The following is a 23,565-nucleotide window of genomic DNA, read 5'->3' on the forward strand; positions in this document are numbered from 1 at the left end:
CCCTTCAGAGATTTTCAAAGCTTTCTCCTACTGCTTGTTATGGGAAACTTGAGAGATGCCTTCACATAAATGCTGTTACTCAAATCGTTTTGTATAAGAATTATTAATCATATTTCAGATAGTACAAACTCTGGAATTCAAGGAAATATAAGAAATCCAGTAAACAGTTTAAAAATTGCAGTTCTGAGCACAAAAGAACTACAATATGTGTGTCATATACAATCTTACACTTATGCAAATATTACAAATTAAAGTGCAACACTTTATTTTGTACCTGGAAGCACTGTATCTATGAATAAACACAGAGCTATAGACATCAGCCAACAAGACACTGCCTGCAAACCAGAAATATGGATAATGTCTCTCCCATCTACTTTTAAACACAGCAGGCTCACATCCAAACAGAAAACTGTATTCTAAAAGGAATACAGAGCCACAGAAGAATTCATGAGTCACTCATGAGCTGGGCTTCTAAAAAAAAATAAAGGAATAAAATAAAAAAGGGACTTAGACTTTGACTATCAATACATTTTGTTTTTTTAATGAAATCACCTCCTCTTCATAAATACATATTTATGACCCTGCCCAATCTGCATTATTATATGTCTTTTGTTTTATTTTGATTGGGCAGAAAAAAAAGAAAGAAGCCACAGTTCAGAATTAGTTCTTCCCCTTCCAGTGAGGGAAAGATACAGGTCTGCAGTGCCTTCAGCGTGGGGGTATGCCTGAGCTGCTGTTCCAAGGGGTGGTATATCGCTATTACTCTGACCATATCTGTCTTCCCTGTGTCAGTTCTAGTTTGAACAGCCCTACAGGGAACTGATCTATGGGAGAGCTGAACTGGGGGGAAATGGCTGAACTACCAAGAAAAGGCAGAATATGTACCAGTCTGGGCTCTTTAAGATAGCTGCATTCTGCTGTCAAAGGCAACTGATGTGCAAAAGCTGCCTCCTAAGCAATGGGCATAAATTCCTGTTACTAGTAACAGCTCAGCTTTCAATTCAATATCAACACTGTAATCAAATCTGTTCTAAACAAATACTACTTGTCCAGTGAGCAATGAGGTTTGTTTGCGTTTTAATCCTCCAGCCTCAATTTGGCTGTACATTGCCAAAATAATTTCACATTGACATAATTTTTACTGTAGAGCAGGATAAACAGTAACATTTTATTTTGTTGTAAATTGGAATACAACATTTACCTCTTTTCTGAAAGGAAAAAAACCACTGGAAGTTAGTACTTTAACATTTACTAGAAGAACTAGAGCACTGCAATGTATTGCTTTCAGCTCAGTCCTAGAGGAGTCAGTTCACAATACTGGAATTATTACTAGTGGCCCTAACTTTCAAGCAAACCATGGAGAAATCAGGTTCTTTTGTTTCCTTACCATAAAAAGTCTAAATAACAATATTACAAGAATACCAGGAGCACATACAGGTAGAAGCGTGAGTGCTTCCATACTTGAGCCTTGCAGCATGACCAGTTACCGGTTATTTTTTAATCTGCTGAAAGTAAGGTACTTGATACTATGCACAGCTACAGCCAAACAAAGCATTTTCAGTAAGACATGTGTTTTCATTAGTTTTGGAAGACTAGTCCTCAACTTTCATGTGGGCAAGGAACACAATAAAGACAGTTCTGTGGCTCTAGTCAAAACCATTTGCAAAAGTGAAGAAATGGGTGCTGTGCAAACAGACATAGCTAAAATACTATGCTAAAGACTCTTGTTAAAGTACTGTTTCATTCAACCTCCCATCCCAACATAAACAATCAAAATCAGAATTTGAGAGCAGAGGTTGACTGGCACATTTGGGAGCATTGAGTAACAAAAGCCACCTAAAGCCTGTTTTCACTTGTGTTTTTCTTATGATCTCTCTGCAAAAGAAGGCTGCAGCCTTTTTCAGTCCCAGCCATTAAAACACCAGTTACCCTCGTCATCTGTAATTCCATGTGACCTTGGATACATAAAATGTTCCCAATGACTTGTAGGAGAGCCACTCAAGTTACATTGTGCAAGATTCATCATCCCTTTCTGTCCCAAGTCTAAGCAGCACAAACACGTTGCCATCCCCAGAATAGCAGTGCCTCTTGGCTGGGTTTGTGCAGCCCTGTTCTTCATCCTGGGATAGGTGCTGGCAGGGAAGTGCCCAGGCCAGCTACAGCCAAAACTGATTCTCTTACAGAAACATAATCCTCAGGGCCACACCCATTTCTGCCAACTGTTCTCACTACTGATGGCAGCATGCATTTAATATTTTAATTTAAAATAACTTTTTAAACATACTTAACTTGAGAAGTCAAAGCAAAAACTGCCTGCGGCATCCCCCCCTCTAGGGCCAAGGTGCTAGTTTGGTCACATAGACACTGGTAGAGGAGGTGTTCCACTACACTTGCTCTCCCATTTCCAAACCAGGATTCAATAGTTTTGAAACAGGAGAGGTCATGCCAGCTGTTTAATTGTGGAAAAAAAGGAGCAGCATCAGGAGAGGACAACACAGATAATTTGGGATCCATCATCTGTTATTAGGTCACTGGATTCCCACATACTGCTGCGGTCAAACTCCCTCTAGCTTGCACACAAAGCTGCTGTTGGCAGAAGCTCTGATCCCAGAGATAACAGCTCTGCTTGGACCCAAACTAACCCATCTAGCTCTGCCAAATGAGTCTCAGAATACATTCTCCGCCATAGCTTCCTAGACTGACAGACTGCAAGCAGGTTTTTTTCTGGGGTTTCATTAATTCTATGTTAGGAAACATAAGAAACTTAACTTTAACCTGGGAGTGGGCTGAAAACTCAAGCTTTAAATTTGTCTAGCTTGACACAACAGCTTTTATACAGGTGCAATGATCTCTGTGCTTTGATGTATACTGCTGCTTATTTAAACAGATGGATAATATAAACTAACATTTCCATGCAACAAAGAGTTAAAGTAGAGGATTTGATGACTAATACAGTGAGTTGTGTTTCCATGTGTGGCCTCTGCTACGAGATGGGACGCGCAGCATAGGATTACGTTCAAAATTGCAGCTTTTTTCCTGATACCAGCAAAGCCATGCAGTCAGGACTCAAATAATTTTGGCAATCTCCTGGCAAGAAGAAGAAAGGAATACTCCTTTACCATAATTCAGACTCTTGAAGAAGTCCAAACGCTTGCCAAGTCAAAAATGTCATTGAATCACAGAATTGTTTAGGTTGGAAAAGAGCCTTGAGATCATTTGAGTTCAACTGTTAACTCAGCACTGCCAAGTCCAGCACTCATTTATGTCCCCAGGTGTCACATCCACACTTCTCTTAACTACTTCCAGGGATGGCAATTCCACCACGCCCCCAGGTGTAGCCCGGTCTAATGGTTGACAATCTTTTCCAAGTACTCTCATCCTGCTGCTGGCTGCCTAGGACCCCACCTGGCTACAGCCTCCTTTGAGGCAGCTGTAGAGAGCTGTAAGGTCACCCCTGAGCCTCCTTTTCTCCAGGTTGAACCCCCAGCTCCCTCAGCTGCTCCTCCAAGGACTGGTTCTCTACAGTGAAGGGTTCACCTGACACATACTGCATTCAGCAGCTACCTTTTAAGAGCACACTTTCTGCAGTACACATCCACACACACCGGACTCCTCCAGCTGGCCCAGAAAGCAGCATGCTAGTGTCTGGTTATCATTAACACAGCCTCTGAGTAATGCCACATGCTAACAGCCTGTCCTGCTGCTGACTCAGCCCATGGCTGCAGAACAGGTGCAAGGCACAGATGAAGCCAGCATCAGAGTTCAGAAAACAAACAAGGCATCGAGTGCTGCAGGTTTGGCTTGGAGCCAGCTGCAGCACTCTGCCTTGCCACATGGGCAACTGTGTGTGTGTGTGAGTGTCTCTGTGTGTGTGTATGTTTTCTTCACCTCTGGCACTAGCTGTCCTTTTGAAGACATCTGAACTCAATTTGGTTTCTTGGTATGCACTAAGGCTATGTAAATCAGCAAGACAAAAACATGCTGCACAGGAGCCATTAACCTTCTTCAGATGTCCCTACAATGGCCTCATTGCAGTTTTTATGAATAATGAGTAATCTTATTATCAGACAGAAGGAAGTAGAAATCTAATCTCCACAAAGCCTCTTATTTTTACTGGGCAATATGGCTCAGCCAAAGACAAAAAATGGGTGCAGAAACAGACAGGGCTCTGGAAACTCATTGACTAATTAGTGGAAAACAAAGTCATCTCCAATGAAACACTTCCTGTCATCCTAGAAGAGTTAAAGGCATTTGTACCCCTCTAGTTTAAGGATGCTACTAAGCAAAGCCATGTTTTGCAGTTACTACAGAACTGAGTGAACACAAGGACAGCTCTGAGCACAGCAAGTGTCAGAACCAGGACAGACACAAGGATAGGATTCATGGTATTTTGAGGTAGCTTGCATAGGAAGGGTTTGATTTGCACTGACTTGACACCTGCCCATGTGGGAGGTTGCCAAGAATCAAACTCATACACACAAAGCCCCAAGACAGCTAAGGCTCTCTCATAATTTCCTCTTCAAGAACTTTCCAGACAAGCTCTTTGCATGGGTTCAAAAGAGTATGCCACAGGCACTCCAGAAAGCATTATTCAAGCCACATGAAGTTAGTAACTTCAAAATAAAGAACTCTTTACTTTCTTGCCAAAGGCTGAATTTTTTCCAAGCGCAGTAGGTTAACTAAACAAGGTCTTAACTCCAGGCTGTTCAAGACATCTTCTACTGTCTTGTATGCATCTAGAGAGTTGTATTACTTAATGTGACCCATTACCTTCAATTAATGAGCTGAGAATTCTCCTGACCACCACCCTTTACCCAGGCTGCAGAAGAACATGCCTTACATGGGACAGAGGTAAAAGCTCAGACAGTTCCAGATCTCTGACAGGCAACTGTAATTCAGTCAGTATGAATTATAAACAATACACATTGCTACACACCTACCAAGGTTTTTCTTATCTCCAGGTTTGTCCTTCTGTGAGATTTAAGTATCACATTATCAAGTTGTTTAACAAAACCATGTGAGAAGATGTTGGATGAGAAGGGTCTGACTGGGCCCAGAAGGGCAAGTCAGTATTAGGGTGCTCTCTGTACAGCAGTAATTGCTTCCCTGTACTATGGAAAGAGTGGGTTTGGCTTTGAGGCACTATTATGAGTGGACCCATAAAATTTTGGAGATTACCAGTCATAATGAGCAAAAAAACTTTAACAGCCAACAGGAAATCATACCACCATATTTGAGTCAAACCCAGGATATAATACTTTTATGAACTCTTTGTATTTACATTAGATAAGACTGGTATGCAGGGGAGACAATCTGAACAGGTTTAGCCATAAAAAAACCTGCATAACAGATCAAAACTGAACATCAAGCTTCTGAGATAGCTTTATTTTAAAATAAAGCTTAAAAACTGCCTAAACCATATTGAAGAGCCACCTCTTCTGTGTGTAGTTGTAGGGGTTTTGTTTAGTTTGAACAATTGGTTCACTCACAGTGGACGTTATACTAATGCCTTGAGAGAGTGAAAAAATTAAAATGCAACAAAGACAAAAAAAGAAAATTTAATCTGAGGTCTGTAAAAATCATGGAATGCATATATTATGTTAGCAACTTATGTCCAGGACTAGAGTTTAATTTTCAACTACATTAACAACAAAATTCCATAAAGTTGTTAATGCCTTCTATGTTAACACTTTTAGCAAAGGGAGAACAACAAAATCAGTCTTCCCTAAGAGTAAAGATTATTTGTCCTAGTTCACGAGAACAATTGCAATGAAAATATAGTAATCCCTAAATGAAGCACTTCTGAATTGATCTTATCACTAATATTTACTGTCCCCTTGCTTTCCTCACTATTGCCTCTCTGTCCTTAAAAAATACGGAAAAATAAAAAGGAATTTGAAAATTCAATTTGATCTGCTGTTTTGTGTTTATGGGCGCAGACATACTTGATCTGTGTTTAAGGGTCTTTGCTTTATTTTAAAATAGGCTTTGCACATCTCATTAGATCAGATAGGTTTCATTATAGATTTTTATAAGGCTTATAAATTTAAAAGTATTATAAGCCTTATAAATTTTATAAGGTTTATAATACTTAAATTTAGTTACATTTAAAGTAGCATCATCATTTCAAAACACATTTGTCACTGGGTTCATTTTAGACACGGCACACAAGCCAAGTACCATATTAAGTATTCTTAGGCATACTGAACATCATTCTACCTCTTGTCCCAGTATCACCACCCTTACAACTCCTACTGAGAAGTCTTTAGCTGTACCAGACAAACATCCTACAAAAGCCATATGCATAGCAGCCAAGTAAATATTCAGTACTGGGTAGCTAACAGATCTTTTGTTACCACTTAGATGGAAAGAGCATACTTACTGCTACGAAGAGCAAACAGTACATGGAGAATGAAGAATGGCCAGAGTAGAATGATAGTCTGGAAAAGAAAAGATCAGACATCATCAGTTTCCTTTTAGAACATTCAGTCTGCAGTGATACTAACGTATATTACACAAGTGAACTGGTAAAATGCAAACATGTCCACACCACTCTTCAAGGAGGCTCCCTAGGCACATCCCACAGATTTTGACCAAGAGCACAGAATTCAGCAGTTATCCTTATCCAGAGCTAAACTGATCTCTACATCAGGCAGTAAGTACCAGACTTTTGACTGAAGTTTGAACAGCAAGGGAGCACATCTTCAAAGACAAGTGTCCTTTAACAGTTCATCTTGACAAATGCCAGAATACTTTAAATGTATTTACTTCTTAAAAGTCCTTATAGTCACAGTATATGTATGAATACAAATTACATCAATCACCCCACAACAATCACTTGCATTTAGTCACCATCAAGAGGCAGTAGTTAACAACTAGTATCTAGTAGTTTATATTACATTTGTACACCTTTGTGAAATGTATGATTCACACAGACCCTAATTATTTACTATTGAAAGGTAGGGGAAAGTCAGGAATGCAGTTTGCTAGCCAGTCAACTGCAAAAGATGACACTTCATCTGATTTGCAGAAGTGATTTGTACTTGGTGATCTCATTCAGAGTGTCAACATTGCCTTCAGCTCCCAAAGGACTGACAACCGACACTGGCAATCCAGGATTCCCCTGGCCAGGTCTTCCCCTGCACAGCTGGTTTTGTGAGGAGCCACAGATGTAAAATAAACATCACACACCTCTTCAAGAAAATAACGCAAAATGTAAAGACAATTTTGTCTTAAGGAGGGAGATGAAAGAACTGTACTTGGCACTACTTTTTTCCATTTTATGTACAGAGCCTTGTAACAGTGCTGCTCCACAGGCCACCAGCCAGGTTTCAGCCAGCCTTCTGTGCAGTTTAACTACACAACCAGAGCACTCCCCCCTCAGCAGGTTGGCATACAAAAACATGCCCGGATTAATAAAGTTTCATAGCTCTGCACTCTGACTTCTACCATATCCACCAGGTCCCTTGTTTTGGTGCCTCTGCCAGGCAGAGGCCAGGGAAACTCTTAGTCAAAGGAAACATTTCCACTCTTTGGACTAGGAGAAACAAAGGCAGCTCTGACATGCAGCAGGATAATGAGGTTAAAGATGCCCTGCTCAAATACCACAAAGAAGGCAATGAAACTGTATTGTGCACAAGTGAAACTGCAAAACTTCCTGAATTATTTGGCATGTGTAACATTTAGAAACTGCATCAGAAAAAGTCCACACAGGTTTATTCCAGAGGTTTTAGAGTTTTTCATTTACGGTTGATTTAAAACACTGGCAACAGCTTTTGGTTTCAGAAGTACTAAATAAGCAGTCTGAAATAAGATAACTTTTGTTCCAGCAACTGGTATTTTCCAATTAGCTTCTTAAAAAGAAAAACTTTGACAATGTACTAGCTTCAGATGTTTAAAGTTCAAAACCATTAAGACTACGCTGTAGCTAGAGATCCCTTTTCCACTCTTGTACTGAAACACTTAATATTTCTGGGCAAGAGTCCACTATGAAAACCAACATAAACATTGTGAAGAGTCCTGTCCTTCAAACATGTCATCTGAGAATGCAAAGCATGCTGTTCTACAGAAGATACAGAATAAGGAATTATTGACTCCTGTGACAGTGCTTTATCCAATAGCTCTGGGGCTATTCCTCTTGGCCATGAGATAATATTTCCTACAACTATTGAAATCTGAAGGAATTTAGAAGACTAGCAAATGATAAAAGGAAAAAATACCATTCTTTAAGTTTATTTTGGAATTCCTATACCCTTTTAAATGTGTTCTTGACTACTGTATTTTTTATTTCAGGAATTTATTAGCCTAAGGTACATGAAGAATACCTTGTCCCAGGTTGAATATTACAAAGTTTGAAAGCATTTCTTATCAGGCAGAGATAAGTATGCTGTACATGACTGAAAATATTGTGCTTAGCACATGAAGTATTGCCAGAAATACAACTGGGACAAAGTACTGACCCAACTTGCACATAGTGCAATCCCAGTGAAACCTCCTTGGCAATACTGCTGTCTCTAGGCTTCTTTAAGAAAAAGACATTTTCAAAAAATCTTAAAATCCTTTCAAAACACTAAGATTGACAATGAAAAATTTCCCAACAATTCATCAGCATATAAATAATGTCTTTTCAAAGCCAGGAGAATGTCATGGCTATCAGACCAGCCAAGCACTTGGCTTCTTTGTGATCCTACTGCAAGTGCTGGTTTGCCATGAGCCAGCAATAAAACAGTATAGACAACTCTCCAAATCCCTACCTTTCACCAGTGAAAGAAAGGCTAAATTATCCCAATAGAATTCACACATCAGATTCCAAAATATCCTTTTCAAAATAGTCTTAGAACAGTATCTGGTGCAATTGAAGTATCATGAAACAGAGCTGGCAAGTGCAATCTTGATCTGATTGTTTCCAAAACGGCCAACTCTGGCATCAAAAAAAACATTTTTCAGAGGTCTACGTCTTTCACTCCATCAATACCTACACCTCACAGATCTCTTCCTATGTCCGAAATTTGGCTTCATTTTAACAGGAAAAAAGCATAAGCTTTAATTACTTCCACTTGGACAACATATTCCCAAGTTAGAAGAATGCCTTAAGTAGAACCATAAAACCAGTTTCAGGTCTCAGTTGAGGTTTAAAGTATACTCCTTGTTTCCAATGTACACAGTAGAGCTGGACATCATAAAAAGGTCTTAAAAGAAGGTAATTTAAGGACTGTTTTGCTTTCTTGAAACTTAGCTTCGTCATGAATTTCACATGGTTTCCAATAAAGACAAAGACAGTAAAGAAGTAAAGACACAGTAGTTCTTAAAAAGGTTGCCATAAGATTGACTACAATTTATCACTATGGTTCATTACTGAACGTCTGCATTTTTAAAGAATACCTGGAAAAATAATCAAAGTACAAACAATTCCTACAAGAAGCATATCAGCTGAATGACTTTGTTATTTTAGGCAGGATTTCTAAGCCCAGATAAGCAAGACTAAGAGAGATTGCCTTGGAGGACTTGACACTGACAACCTTCTATTACTTTCCAAGCACAAAGCCAGCTGAGCCCAGGGAGCAGAGCCAGCCTGGCAGGTTATGTTTCTTCAATTAGTAGAAAAATTGAACACAGTGCACAGCACATAAAACGACCATTTTTCTTGGACTGTGACTTACAAGAAAATGCATGTTTTAAGTAGTAAGTTCTGCTTGATATTATTTTGTAAAGTACATGATTTCTTTAGGTAAATACTGACACTGGAACTCAGTAAACAGGCTTGATGTCTTTTTTCATTTAATATTTTCACATGAACGCCTGAATGTGCAGAAACTTTAAGGCAAATGCAGGAATCTGTCAGGGAAATTAACAGCCTTGGGAAAGACAATACTAGAGAACAGCTAAACACATTTGGTACAGTGGAGCATTAAATGGTGAGAAACTAAAGGAAGTGACAGTAGAAAGAGATATTCCACAAGAAAGGGCATCCTGTGGTGCTTCAATAGACCTGTCAGAGGCTGATAAGGAAATCTTCCCAACGTAACTACAGAATTATGAAATGATCTCTTAGAGAAAAACAGAAGGCTCAGCAAAACATTATGGACACTCCCATGTCAAAGCAAATAAATACACCCCACTGGATTAGCCAGCATATCCTTTCCATCTTTAAGTTCCCTGGATTCTCCCAGTCTGACTCAAAGCTTCCACTGACATTTGTGTTACCCATTCCATGATCTGGAAGGGAATAAATGCCAGAGTGCTGCAGCTCAGCATGCCTGTGTTGGGTAAGCCAATGCTTGTGACAAGCAAGCCACATGCTTGTCAGTGAAATATTTCTAGTATTTCAATGCCATGGTTTTTAAAGTTCTAATTCTACACTTTAACACCACATTCTTAAAAGTCAATTTTCTCTGCATTCAACAATCAGCTTGTTCTCCCAAGATTCACTCTTTCCTCATGTGCTGGACTTGCACCACTACAACTTACACGATCAGTGGGAGTGGCTAATTTTGAGGACTCTGAAATTAATCCCTTTTGTCATTACTGCGAAGAAAAGTTGAAATAAATACAAAAGCAGTTCATCTACTGAACAACATCAAGAACTACTCAGAACCTCATGTTCCCAATTTCTCCACTTTTTTCCTTGTCTGAAGTAATTATACCCACACTTTAGTACAAAGCCACACATTTCCACATAGGAGAATGCTGCTAGAGTCTTTCCAATTCAGTAATCCTCCTCTGGAAAATTTTATTGACAATTTTTTCAACAGGAGACCTAACATTTACTAACATGTATCTTGCACAATTCCATAACCATATCTGGGGGGAAGGGTGGATCCAATCAGCTCTGCTTTGTGCAGCAGCAGACAGTGAGGAAGCTGCCAATGTAATGTAATGACATGTAACACACATCATTTGATACCGTGACCAACTTTTTGCAGACTTTCCACTTTTCTCCTTTTGCAGTCTATCACACACAAACAAATTTCCCTGCTTATCCTACTGACATAAACCCAATCCAACAGGCTCTAAGAAGAGACAGGTATTTACCTATTTCTAATCACCTTCCTAACCATCAGCCTTTGAAACAAAGGCTGCTGATTGTGCAAGTATAAAGTAAGTTTTCCTCAAGCTCAGAATCAACACGAAGTAGTTTTAATCAGCAGTACAGTACTGCAAGGGTTGTCTTAAGTGCTAGATTGACCAGATTCTGAAGCTGGTTAAAAGCATTATTTGTTGGGGGTTTGTTTCTTTACACTCTGGGAATTGAAGAAATTAAATGATGATACATTCAGGTGTGCAGATATTCTGTAAATTTTAATTGAACAAAACTATTACACACTGATGGTACAACCTAACAAAGCAATGACTACCTTAAGTAGCTATTTTGCATCTGACAGCAGAAGTTTATATCAATAGCTACCAGGGAAATAAACTTGACTGTAAAATAACCAGTAATAAAAAAATTTCATACTCTTACTGTTTTTTTCCTTTTAAAATAAGCAGCGGTCAATCTGCACGTGAACTTCCAATTTTTTTTTTTTTAAGCAAAGGGGCAAGCAGTTACCAAATCCTGTCATTTATGCCACACAAAAACATGTACATTTTGAGCTTTCAATATTCCAAAGTCCAACAAAATTCCATGCTGCAATTTCCTCATGCACATTGCAAAACTATTACAAAACAAATTATCTTTCAACAGTTCTGATTTTATCATTCCATTTAACTTAATGGAATGGAACAAAAGGAAAGTTTACCTTTCCATTACATTTTCAGGTAGCCTCCTCCAATAAGGAAGAAAATAAAAATTATGACTTTGTTTACTTCTCTTTGCAATAATTCCATCTCAGGAAAAGACTAAAAATGAAAATGGCAGCAAGAGGTACTCAAACCAACATTTTTAAAGACTAGTAGTTGGCTCTCACATGCATTAGAACACTCCTATTCCATTTATTGAGTCTGCATTACTTACCCACAATACGTTTTTGATTGGCAGCAGTGTTATTTTCCATAAAGGGAATGAAAACAGAAAATTATAATCTCTATTAAATCAGGGATTTATGTGCTATCCCTTCTTAAAGGAACTACTTTGGGTAAGAAGCACTTGACAAGTATGCAGGACACATCCTTCAGCAGACTCCTGTAATCTTCCAAGGGGAAAAGGAAAGGAAGTAGTGGAAGAACAGTTAAGGGGATACCTGTTCCTGCAGTACTATGTGGTTGATACAGTTATACACACCCCAAGTTTTATCTTATGAGACTTTTTCCTCCTGTTACCTTAGATATAAGTTTTGCAAACCAGTGAAATTCTGTGAATGAGAAGATGCATCTACTTGCTTGACTGGCCACAGCTAGCTTCCAAATAATTTTCAGGATGCACTGAACACAAGTACATATTTTAATTTCAAATTACCTTAAGCATGATAAGCTACTGAAACAGGTTTCAAGCCCAGCTTAGTCTGAAAACCATTAAAGGGGAAGGGTTCTAGTTTCAGTCACGAAAACGAATGTTACCTATCACTACTCAAAAGGTCCAATTCACACTACGGCAAAGGAGATGTAAGCTCAGAAACAAGACCCAGATTGCAGAACTGCATCTCATTTCATTAGAGCACTTTCACTTTCCAGATTCAATTCTCCCTACCACCAGCCAGTTTCTTTTGCAGGCAGCTCCTTTTGCTCTCAGATCAAGTACAGCCCCATTTCAACATGCATTACCAGCCTAGAATCTTCTAAGGCTTAAATATTTAAAGGCTTTTATTCATTACCATGGCTCATTTTTCCCTCCATGTAAAATTATGCATAGTTGCCCTAAGTTCCTTCTCAAACTTCTCAAATATGATTAATAATTTCACTAGGTCTGCAAGTGTTCCCAAACCAACCACATTATATCTTGAATAGTAACAGCATAAGGGTGAAAGAAGTGCTTAAGGAAAAGCTGCACTACCTGAACAGTAGTAGTACACGTCTGGACTTCTATTCCTTTCAAACACCTTGGTATCCAAGCTGCTTCAGTTGTTTTCTGCGGGTTTTTTTCTGCATGTACGTTTTCAGAAGGGAAAACTAGTAAATCAGCCTCTGATGAAAACTCCTATACATGGAAATTTCAGTAGTGTAGAGCACTTCACAGGTTGAAAGCTCCATAAAAGAAATAAGCAGTCCTATATATAACCTACCAGTATGCCCCTAGACATAGTAAGTCTCTGGCATGTCCAATTTCTGATTCGTGACACTGATGGAAACTGCCAAACGAGAAGTAATCCATTTAGTTATGCTTGAATCATTAAGTGCACTTTGGTTTTCAACAGAGCTTTAAGAAGTTTCAAAACAGAATATCAGTACATTCTATAAAAGCCAAGTAATTTTAATGCAAAATAATACTTCACTATAGAAATACTCCCCTTACTGACAGGCAGGGAGACAGATAAGGAGAGGGACAGACAGGTCATTTAATAGATAGGTTAACTTAATGTTCAGACGCTTGACCTAATTTTAAAAATTCCAGAGCAAACCAGCTGCTGTCTAATGAAACAAGAGAAAACAAAAGCATTCATTTAAATAGAAGTAAATAATTCATAAGCCTTGGAAGTTTTGCTAAGGTTTTTTGGACTGGTTTTTTGTTTTAACACAGTTACAGTTTTGAAGGGATACACAGAACAGACAACACAAGAGTTTCACAAGTTTGGTTGAACTTCAAACAAAGTTGTATGGGTCAGTCCCATACCAGCCGTCTGGCAGGGGCACCCTGCTTCTGGAACTGCTCTGTGATTTAACTTCACTCACAGCTCATGCAGGGCTACCAACAGAGAAGAAGGTGTGCACAAAGCTGACAAATTCCTGGCACATGATTGGTAAAGGGCACTACCTCAGCAATTGTGTTGAAATAAATTATCAATGTCAAAACAGTCAGCTCTAATTTCCTGAAAATTTCCTCTGAAGATTACATTTTGAATTTGCAATGGCAGACTACACACAGCTTGTTTTGAGCACAGTCAGCATAGGAGCAATACATCAACTGAAGCAGGGAACTATTTTTTCCTTTAGACATCTGAGTTGTAATATGAATCTGTACATTAGTAACACAATTATAATTATGAACCTTGACAGCTGCATTATCCGTTACCACAAACAGAAAACTGACAGACTGAAATCAGAGAGCTACAAATATCCAAAGTTAAGTTTAACTTAAAACACATACACATCCTTGCTAGCTGCACAAGTGTGCTTTTGGGGGACAACAAAGCTCGGACTGCACAGGGTGTCTGAAGAAGCAGCCTTCTACAATATGGTGTAATATTTACCACTTCAGGTTCAAAGGTTTAATTTCTATGCATGTGCTTAGTATGCATCTGCTTAGGCAGATGATGCCATGATGAGGCTGTTGAGATACCTCCAAAAAGCCATGTGAAAGAGTCAGCGTGTCCTTCCCATGGTTAAAAAAATGGATGAGTGCTCACAGGGCTTTGTGAAAATTCCACATTAATGAAACATTTAACCCATTCTTGCCAATCACTGTAACAACATCTCCAGAGTCTTCAAGATGATGTGGACATTATAATAATGGGGGGAAGGTAACTCAAAAGATATACTCAAAAGGGTAGAAAATGATCTTTTAGGAGAAATGAGAGAAGCCAGCAGATTTATTTTCTGGAATAACTTAATCCTCTTTATGATGATATTTTTTGAAGTTTTTTTTAAAAATAGCTTTCACCATCATTGAAAAATGATCATCATAAAAATACTTATCTCACATTAATCCAAAACTATGAAGAATACACCTTTATAATCCAATAATCAGGTATCTGAATTGATTCCTAAACTTGTATCCATTGAGTGGATTTGTCCCAGTTAGCCTGTTCCAGAGACTTACATACCCACTACAGCACAACAGAAAAACAGGAAGAGGAGGAAGAAGGGGAACACATAAAAAATAAAAGCATTTGGCTTTCAAGGGTTGTTAATTCAACACAGCATTAGCAAATTTGTGTTTCTCATTCCTTATTGAATACAGACATTGTAAAACTTGGTTTTTTTCCTACATTCTTACTGCAGGAAATTATTTTAAAATGAGAAAATTAAATGAAGTACACTCTAAAGCTTTGCAGTTCTAGGGAGGCATCATTTGCATGAGCACTAACTAGTACATTATTACACCCTGGTATATTATCATCCCTGTGAAATTATTCAGCAGAGATTGATTAAGAGTACAGCATACTTCATAGCCAATACTTATTTTTAACATTTTGTGGATAAAATGTAAGTTTAAATAGCATCAGACTCGATGCACCTGACCTTTACACAAGGCTTTAAAATGCAGATTGTATGGTCAAGTTTATAAAATTATATATATACACACTCACCAAAGTGACAGCACAATCTGAAATAAAGTTCTAAAAATAATGTAAGCTCTATACAGTACCTTCTACCTTGTTTGAAAAATAAATAAGACTAACTCAAATATTCTTTGAATCACACACAACTTGTCAGTACCAAAAGCTTGGTTTGAGGGTTCCTTCATAGATTTTGTAGAGTTTTTGTTCAGTTTTGATTTTTCCTTTGCTGGGAAGGCTTAGGGAGCTTTGTTTGATTTTGGTTTAGTTTTTATTTCTTCTACAAAGAACTTAAAACTTGAGACAAACACCTATCATCATTACTCAGTTCTCAATTGCCTCAAAAAAAAAAAAAAGCTCAACAGAACCTTTATTTAAATCTTTAAATGTAGTTTTTTTGAGATTAAATTTTACAACCAAGAGGAAATACTTATTCTTTGCTTAAGATGACAACTGACACTGACCTTTACCAGGTTCAGGTCCATCTAGTCAAGTGTGTTTCCTGGGTTTCAGATCTTGGGGATTACAAATGCTTATCTACACAAAGGCAACCAATGTTGAATTAGCAATTCCTGATTGCCAAAATGAGTTGGGAGCCACCACTTAACATTGCCACACCATGGTTCAGTACATCCCAATGACAGTCAGAAGACACACTATCACTGTCTTGAAATCTTGAAGCAGGATACATTTCAGCTTAGCTGAACAAATACCTAATAAATACCTAATGGCTCTTTTCCTCCTCTTCCAGATGCTAAAAAATAAGTATATTCCATACTAATCAAGTGTTCACACACTAGAGGAAAAGAGCAGCTCTTGATGGTCTCCTTTGTTACTCTACGAGCCTCTCAAGCCTCACTGTTCACACACTCATTTCAGACAACCAGCAACTACAGCCAAGTACACTCACCAGAGGAATACTGAAATATCAATTCAGAGCCGCTGCAGAACACCTGTGGTTTCTGCTCAGTCTTTTGGATGCTGGAAAGCTAACAAACAGGACATGTGGCAATCTGCCATGGACTGGCTAGAGCAGACAGGTTTGGGAAATACACCTTAGCTAACAATAACCAAGGAGGAACCATCCTGTGTCCTAGCTACCTACTGCTCCTTGAGAAATTTCGGTATTTTGCCAATCCACCCAAGGCCAAGCCAAAGTATGCAGTGGAAAGCCAGAAGAAAAGGAAGAGGAGCAAAAATGAAAGCTGCAAAAGCCAAAGAGATTAGAGATTAGTAAACACTGCTCACTCACAGCACTACTTTATCAGGGCTATAGCCTGGCACACCTACCTATTTTACTGAGGCCTGCTTTGCCTATTTGAAAGGGGAAACAGCCAACTGACTAGTCATTATCTTTACAGGTGCTAAGGAAAGTACCCTAAAGGCAATTCAGCACCACTAAAGTATATATATACCAGTGCACTAAAAGTGACATGCTAATTGCAAGCACCAGTGACAACAGAACATAATGACTTTGATCTCCCTTCATTTGTAGACACTAAAACTTGTGCTTCCACATCTAATTTAATTTTCTGTAACTAAAACAAGCCAAGTCAGGCGTCTTTATTGAGTAACTGCTCTGAATATTTATTTAGAAGGAAAACTACATGGCTCCACACAAAACCAGCTGACAGCAAACCTAGCAACATCTCCATAAAAGCTTGAGATGGCACTTGAGTACAAGTCATTCACCTCAGGAAAGTGCCATTCAGCAGCACATTGCAAGCTTCTGTGTCTAGCTTAAATTAAATGACAAACACTGCCCAAGGAATTGATTGCCTTTTGAAAGAGGCACAGAAAAAAGGGCATGTTAATATTTAACTAGAATTTTTTTACATAACCAGTGATTGTCATGCCTCCTTTAGAGATCTTTAAGTGCTACAAACTTGGATGTATATGCGCCCACTCTCACATCCATCTTTCAACAAATATGACTCAGATTTACTAAGCGCACCATTGTGTTTGTGATCCTCTGATTACTGCTGCTGGCTCAGCAAAACAAAGTGCATACATACTATAAAAGTTGTCAAGGAGAGCCTAAGGTATTTAAACCTGAAAAGGACTGGATTGCCTTCAGCATGATGTATAGCAAACCAGACACTTTAGTCTACAAAAACTGTTTTATTAACCTCAGGTTAGAAAAGTGAAACGGTTGTAAGTAACTAAGTAGTTGTTAGCTTTTGCTATTCTGTATTGGCTTTTGCAAATTATTATTAACGATTTTGATATAGTACTGTTTGTAATCACATTTAACTGCTTTTGATATAGTATAGTCTTTTTGACTCTACAATCAAGCATGAATCTTTAAAAACATGCAAATATAACCTCAAGTTTTACTACTACAGAGGAATAATAGGTTCAATTTAGAATATATGATTTTACATGCAACACTATGACTGTCCTGTTCTCATTCTTCCTTTACATTTCTACCTGCCTATTTAATCTATGCAAACAAAAAGTAGATGGTACTAGGTGTGCCACAAAAAATTTTGTCAATTGATATAGAAATTAATCTCTGGGTCACAGCTTGAGAGACAACTGACCCCTTTCAGCTTCCTGTAAAAAACTCTCTGCAATCCACCTCTCTCCTCTTAGTGGGCTATTAACTGAAAGGTTAATGCCCTTGGGCACTTGGCCTCTGTGTGGGCACAGGGCCCAAGACCATCAGAAACCCTGGAAGATTTACTGGATCACTGCATCCAGGTCATACACCTCTACAGCACAATATCCCACTTTAAGCTATCCTAGCCTTCTTTAGCCACTTCACGTTTACATCTTCCTGTGCGTGCAAAAGCCTCGCCTGACAGCAGAAGCCCCACAGGCAAGCACACGCTCAAGTGAGCACTTCAGGGCAAGCTCTGATCAAACAGGAGAGCCCTCTCACATCACTCTACAGGGGAAACAGTAGCAACAGGAAAGGAGAACATGACAGTAGCTAGAAATACAAACCTAATAGCTGATCAGTCAAGAAATGACAAAAAAATCTTGCTTCCAATATAGAAGCTTGAGATGTCAAAAAACAGGGAAGAATATGAGGTAAGCAATCACTATGCCATTGCTCCCCCATTCTATTCTCATATACAAAAAACCTATTTTTTTGTTTAAGCATAAGATAACACTTGTTTTTCCAGCATCCCCAAAACGCAGAAAGACTATTTCAGGACCATTTCAGTCATCACAAGCAATTCAAATTTTGTCCACACTCCTCTTTACAGTCAAGAAGCACTTTTAGACTCTTGAAGAAGTTAAACTGAATACTTGGAGGTGGCTGGCTGGCTCTGTGGGACATAGCAGCTTCTCTAAGAAGCCACCCCTGTATCCCCTGCCACACGTACCCAGAGTACTGTTCTACTCCCTATCAATGCACTTGTTCCTCTCCCACCAAAGCCATTCACATGTCATCAACGTTTTCCTACGGCTACTGAAAAATACCATGCATGCTACTGGAAAATTATAGGGAACACGTGCCAGAAGAGCAAAGGAGCATACAGGACAGTGAGCACAACTACACACATCTACTTAAAAACTACACAAAGAGACGTTCTAACTAGAGATGCTATATAGAATTTCTGGAAAAAGAAGTCTCTGTAGAGGTAAGGTCACTCAAGCCACTCAAATGACTCAGAACATGCTTCTAACATTTCCAGCAGCATTCAAACACTGAGTTTATAGCACGATGACTAAAGTTTGAAGCGAATAAAGAGACTTTATTCTTGTTTCCACAGTACCTTGCTGCAATTGAACTGGCAGATAAGTATTTGAGATTTAAAAATTCTTAAGAATGAGAAAAATTGATAGCGTGGTTTTAATGGTCCTGCATGTATTTAAATGGATGTGCAGGGTTTTTTTGCTTTCATGCCACAACTAAAACATTTCCTTCGCTATTTCACATCCAAATTCTTCAAATCAGATTTCAAATTCTTCTCTTCATTGGGATGCAAACATTTTAAAAACACAAATAAAAGCCAACTGAAACTGAAAAAAAAGACAATCACCTATAATGAAAACAAGCATTTATCTATACATTAATCTAACAAGCCTTCACAAATTGGAAAAAAAACCAAAACCAGGGTTTAGACAGGGTTTAATGTTTAAAATTCATTACAATAAGTTTATTCTAGGAGAAGCACAAAAACTGCAGCAGCATTCTCAAACTCATTGCCCCAGGTTAACAAAAATGTTATACAGCCAAGCACACAAGGTCAGTCAGACTCACCTTCCCTCATTGATTTTTGCTTTGTCCCCATGGCAAGTGAAGTTCTCGATGTAGCCCAGGCTGCAGTTGATCCGTGCCCAGTCAGGCTGGCACACAGCAATGAAGTGAGGGCGCAGCCTCCCTATGGAGTACTTGGCAATGTCTGTCAACGACTGGCTAGCCGCTGCCCCAAAAATGAAGGTCCCAACGCCTTTGTAAATAGTGGCTATGTAGTTATTTCTGACAAACGAGTTCGAGTGCAAATTATTATAAAAGACTGAGAGAGCCTCTCCTACGATTATCTGAAAAAGAAATAAGGAGAACACGTTAATGATAATAACATTAAAAGTATTATGCTATTTTTGTTAATACTCACACATACAGTTTCAGAAACTATTTTTTTTACAAACATTAAGCTGCAAATTAAAGTTTTCCAAGAGTCAGCAGTAACCATGTCCAAACATTATAAACACTTTCACACAGAAGAGAAACACCTTTCTACTTTACCCTACCTCATGATGAACTCAATATTATTTTCAGAATACTTATTAAAACAAAGCTTTCGCAGAATAACATTTAATCATACTATTTGGTATGACCGTAATTAGAAACATTTTCTCCTGCGTAACTTCGTTCTACATTGAGTCTTCTTCATTTACTGTACTGAGTAAAATTTTTCAAAGCTTGTTAGATTTTTCATGAAACCAGAAACAGTTCTGAAGGGTTGAGACTTTATATCCAGATCTGAAAGGCCAGATGTTTTAACCAAAAAATTTCCTATTCCTCATGGAAATTAAATCCTTTGGAGACAAAGGAGAGGAGAGAAAAGAAAACTAATGAGGGTAGGGAAAGACAGGTCTCACTGAGGTAAGATTTTTCATCCTACATGTCCAAGATACATGTATCGAGTGCTGGCAAGAAAGCAGATCTAATTTTGTTTTCTTGCAACTTCCATCTTTTGCAACAAGTAAGTTTTTCCTTCTGCCAGATACAGAACTTCACTCCAGATAATTTGGATATTGAACCAATTGGTCCCATTCTGTATAGAAAGGGTCAATTAATACAGATTGTCAGCTATGTGGAGGACTGGATGCATACATGTGAAGTTACCTTGAAAAATCATGTAAAAATTAAAATTATGTCTCTGTCACTTGAGATGCTGGGTCCTTGACCCCAGCAAAGCAGAGCTGTGGTGAATGAAGCCATTACTTAGGCACTGCCACCCAGGCACACGGAGTGACAGCTTGTCAGAGGCTCTGCACGTGAAGCCAAACAGACGGTAATGCCAGATGGGTGACAATGAAGCTTTACACCCTCCACCACACCCAAACGTGGGCTGAAGCAGAGAAATACCAGAATATGGACTAAAGCTGAGAAAGTTTTCAGTAAAGTTTTACTTGAGTAAAGTACATAGACACCTAATCCAGAAAGCAGCCTCTTAAGTAGGATAACTGAGCACAAATAGCCATGACAGATAAATAATCACTCCCTTTCAAACAACACTGCTGCAAAATCTGCAAGAAGGTCACTTATCTCAGGTACCAAAAAATTAGTTGATGTCAGTGCAATTACTATACTGGACAGACATCAAAGAATATTCATCTTCAATAATCTGACTAAGCATTGAGTAAAGGACAGCAATATTTGCTTTTACCATCTGACTATGAAGCAATCTTGACAGAAAAGCCTGATTTCACAACTTAAAGATATCCCCAGATGTTACAAAACAAATTTAGTTAGCTAAATATTCATACAGGCTCAAATGAAGACTGGATTAATCCAAAGGGAATACATCCATTTAAAAACTATATGTAGTGGAGCCTTTTCTGACTCAGGAAGTCTCTGAGCTGCAAATGGCTGGTAGCCAAGTACTGAGGGCAATACATCAATCTTCCCGTGCTCTATCCTCTTCTTCCTCACTCAGCTGTTTCAGCTGCTCTAGAAATGAAATAAGCTATATGGGCTTCAGTTGTGACCAAGCACTGATGCTCTCAGATTATACTGACTACCCATAGGTAGCAGTAACAGGGTGGAAAAAAAAGTCTTATCTTAAAAGGGAGGATCTTTAGCATAAGCCACTTGCCAGTTAACAAAACACACAAACCCTCCCTCCACCCAAAATTTCATCTGCTTCAGAAACATTTCTGTAAGTTTTTAAAGCAGCTTTTCCAAGAAGAGGGAAACCAGGCAAGTCACAGCTTCAATTCTCAGGACATACTTCTACACTTGCAAAAAAAAAATCCATCCAAAAGCAAATATGAGATGAAAGTTGACCTTTATGCTGGAACCTTGATAAAAATCCATGCAGTCCCTATGCAAGGCAGAGTTAGATTATCATAATATCCCTCCTGACTGAAACCCATTAGCCCAGAGAAACAGCTGGTCAATACTGAGGATTACCTTTAGCTGTGCCTTTTCATTTTAGGCTCCTAAATATACTTGAACAAATATTTATACGGCTAAAAATCTTATTTGGCATAAGGAAGTTTTAACTCTGTTCAAAGTGTGGCTCTGATGAGTTTGGATGCCACCCAACAGAACCATCAGTGGAGACTGAATCTTTTTAGCACATCTGGACAGAGATCTTGAGGCCCCTGTGGAAGGGCCATGGCAGGAACTGCAGTGCAGCCCCATCAGGCTCAGAAATGGGAAACTCAAGAGGCCCAGCTGCCCCTCTGCTCACGAGGACACCTCCCAGCACTGGTGTTCTTCCAAGAGCCATTTGCACTCCATGTAGTCATGGAAAGCTGCTGTTTTCTGCAGGCTAAGGCATCTCACCAGCTGATCCCGGCTCAGACAAGCCACAAGAGGTGGCAACACGGTAATAGCAGGACCTCAACTTTTGTCCATACATAGTAAGATATTAGGTTAGCTCAGCTGACAGCATACCATTAAATATTAGGGATAGAGAGTCCCTATATTCTTGAGACAGTTCAGCTGACCTAGGAGCTGTGGTCAGAGAGAGACCCCAAATTGGCAGTCACAGAGACAAACTGTCCAGCTCACTGATCTGGCGTGAAGAGGAGGAAAGAAGAAAAGTACCCTGTTTTCAGCCAGGGTAGGTGCAGTATGAAAAAAATAATGCAAATGGGCCCAGAGTTTTATCCTGATCTTCAGGGAAACATCCAGGGGAAAACTCCACACCTACTACTTCTTTTTATTCTATTTATGCTTTTGATAACATCTGACAGGAAGCCATAATCTTTCTCTTAAATAGGCTAGTATCTGTTTTTACACTTCCACACACAGACGTTTCCCAAAGATTTTGTGGCAGATAAAAAATACTGACTTAATAGGTCATGCACAATGATATACTGAAACTAGCAGGTCCTGAAATAAAAAGAATTGTGACAGTCACAACACGTTAGTGTTATTTTCAACAAATATGGTAAGAAGTTTTTATCTCTCAGATTATATAATTAAACCACCGTAGTTCTAAGGTAGTATTTTTCTGTTCTATAATATAGCTGTTTGACTTCAGTTAAAGAAAAGCTTTCAGTTAATCTTGCTAGACCACCATTTCTACTGCTTTAGCACCTGACCTAAGGCCATTATTTCAGAGTTGAGAAATCTTACAGATTAGTTTTGTAAACCTGTATTAATAGATTACCCCTCCTCCCTCTTCCCCACCCCCACTGAAATAAAAAGCAAGGAAGAAAAGTTTAACTTACAACAATTACACTGAAAGGAATAATTATTCCTGCTAATAATTTATAAGAAATGGTGTCCTCTTTGTATGGATACCGGATGGATTCATCACTACAGAAAACGCCTCTCTGGAAGGGGGTACGTCGTGAACTGAGAATTGCAAAGGGCAAGCCAGCTGGCAAAAAGGAATACAAAATACATTACAAAACCAAAACAAACTGGCGATGATCATACTCCCACATTTCCAAAGAGATGTACATAAAGAGGAATGGGCATGCAGGAAGTTAGAAGGTTATGCACTTCCTTTGGCTAGTGACTACTGCCTTGACTTTGTAGCTTCCAGGAAGGATTGCTCAATGAAGGAGAGCAAGGCAGGACTCCTCTCATTTTCATGTTTGTGGCACTTCAAGT

At 38.8% G+C, this 23,565-nt stretch overlaps 1 protein-coding gene across 2 annotated transcripts in view; it reads right to left on the reverse strand.

The window, feature by feature from the left end:
* The window catches only part of PLPP1 (phospholipid phosphatase 1), a 59,636-nt gene that overhangs the window by 7,898 nt on the left and 28,173 nt on the right, over positions 1-23,565 (reverse strand). Inside the window, exons 2-4 of one of the 2 annotated variants that reach the window (XM_064736910.1) lie at positions 23,178-23,329; positions 19,528-19,808; positions 6,383-6,440 (exon numbers count right to left, since the gene is read on the reverse strand). In XM_064736910.1, coding sequence (XP_064592980.1) covers positions 6,383-6,440; positions 19,528-19,808; positions 23,178-23,329 — 491 coding nt within the window. The remainder of the gene's footprint in view (positions 1-6,382; positions 6,441-19,527; positions 19,809-23,177; positions 23,330-23,565) is intronic. The other variant, XM_064736909.1, reaches the window with a different exon arrangement.

Source organism: Zonotrichia leucophrys, chromosome Z (assembly GCF_028769735.1).
Source record: "Zonotrichia leucophrys gambelii isolate GWCS_2022_RI chromosome Z, RI_Zleu_2.0, whole genome shotgun sequence".
NCBI lineage: Eukaryota > Metazoa > Chordata > Aves > Passeriformes > Passerellidae > Zonotrichia > Zonotrichia leucophrys.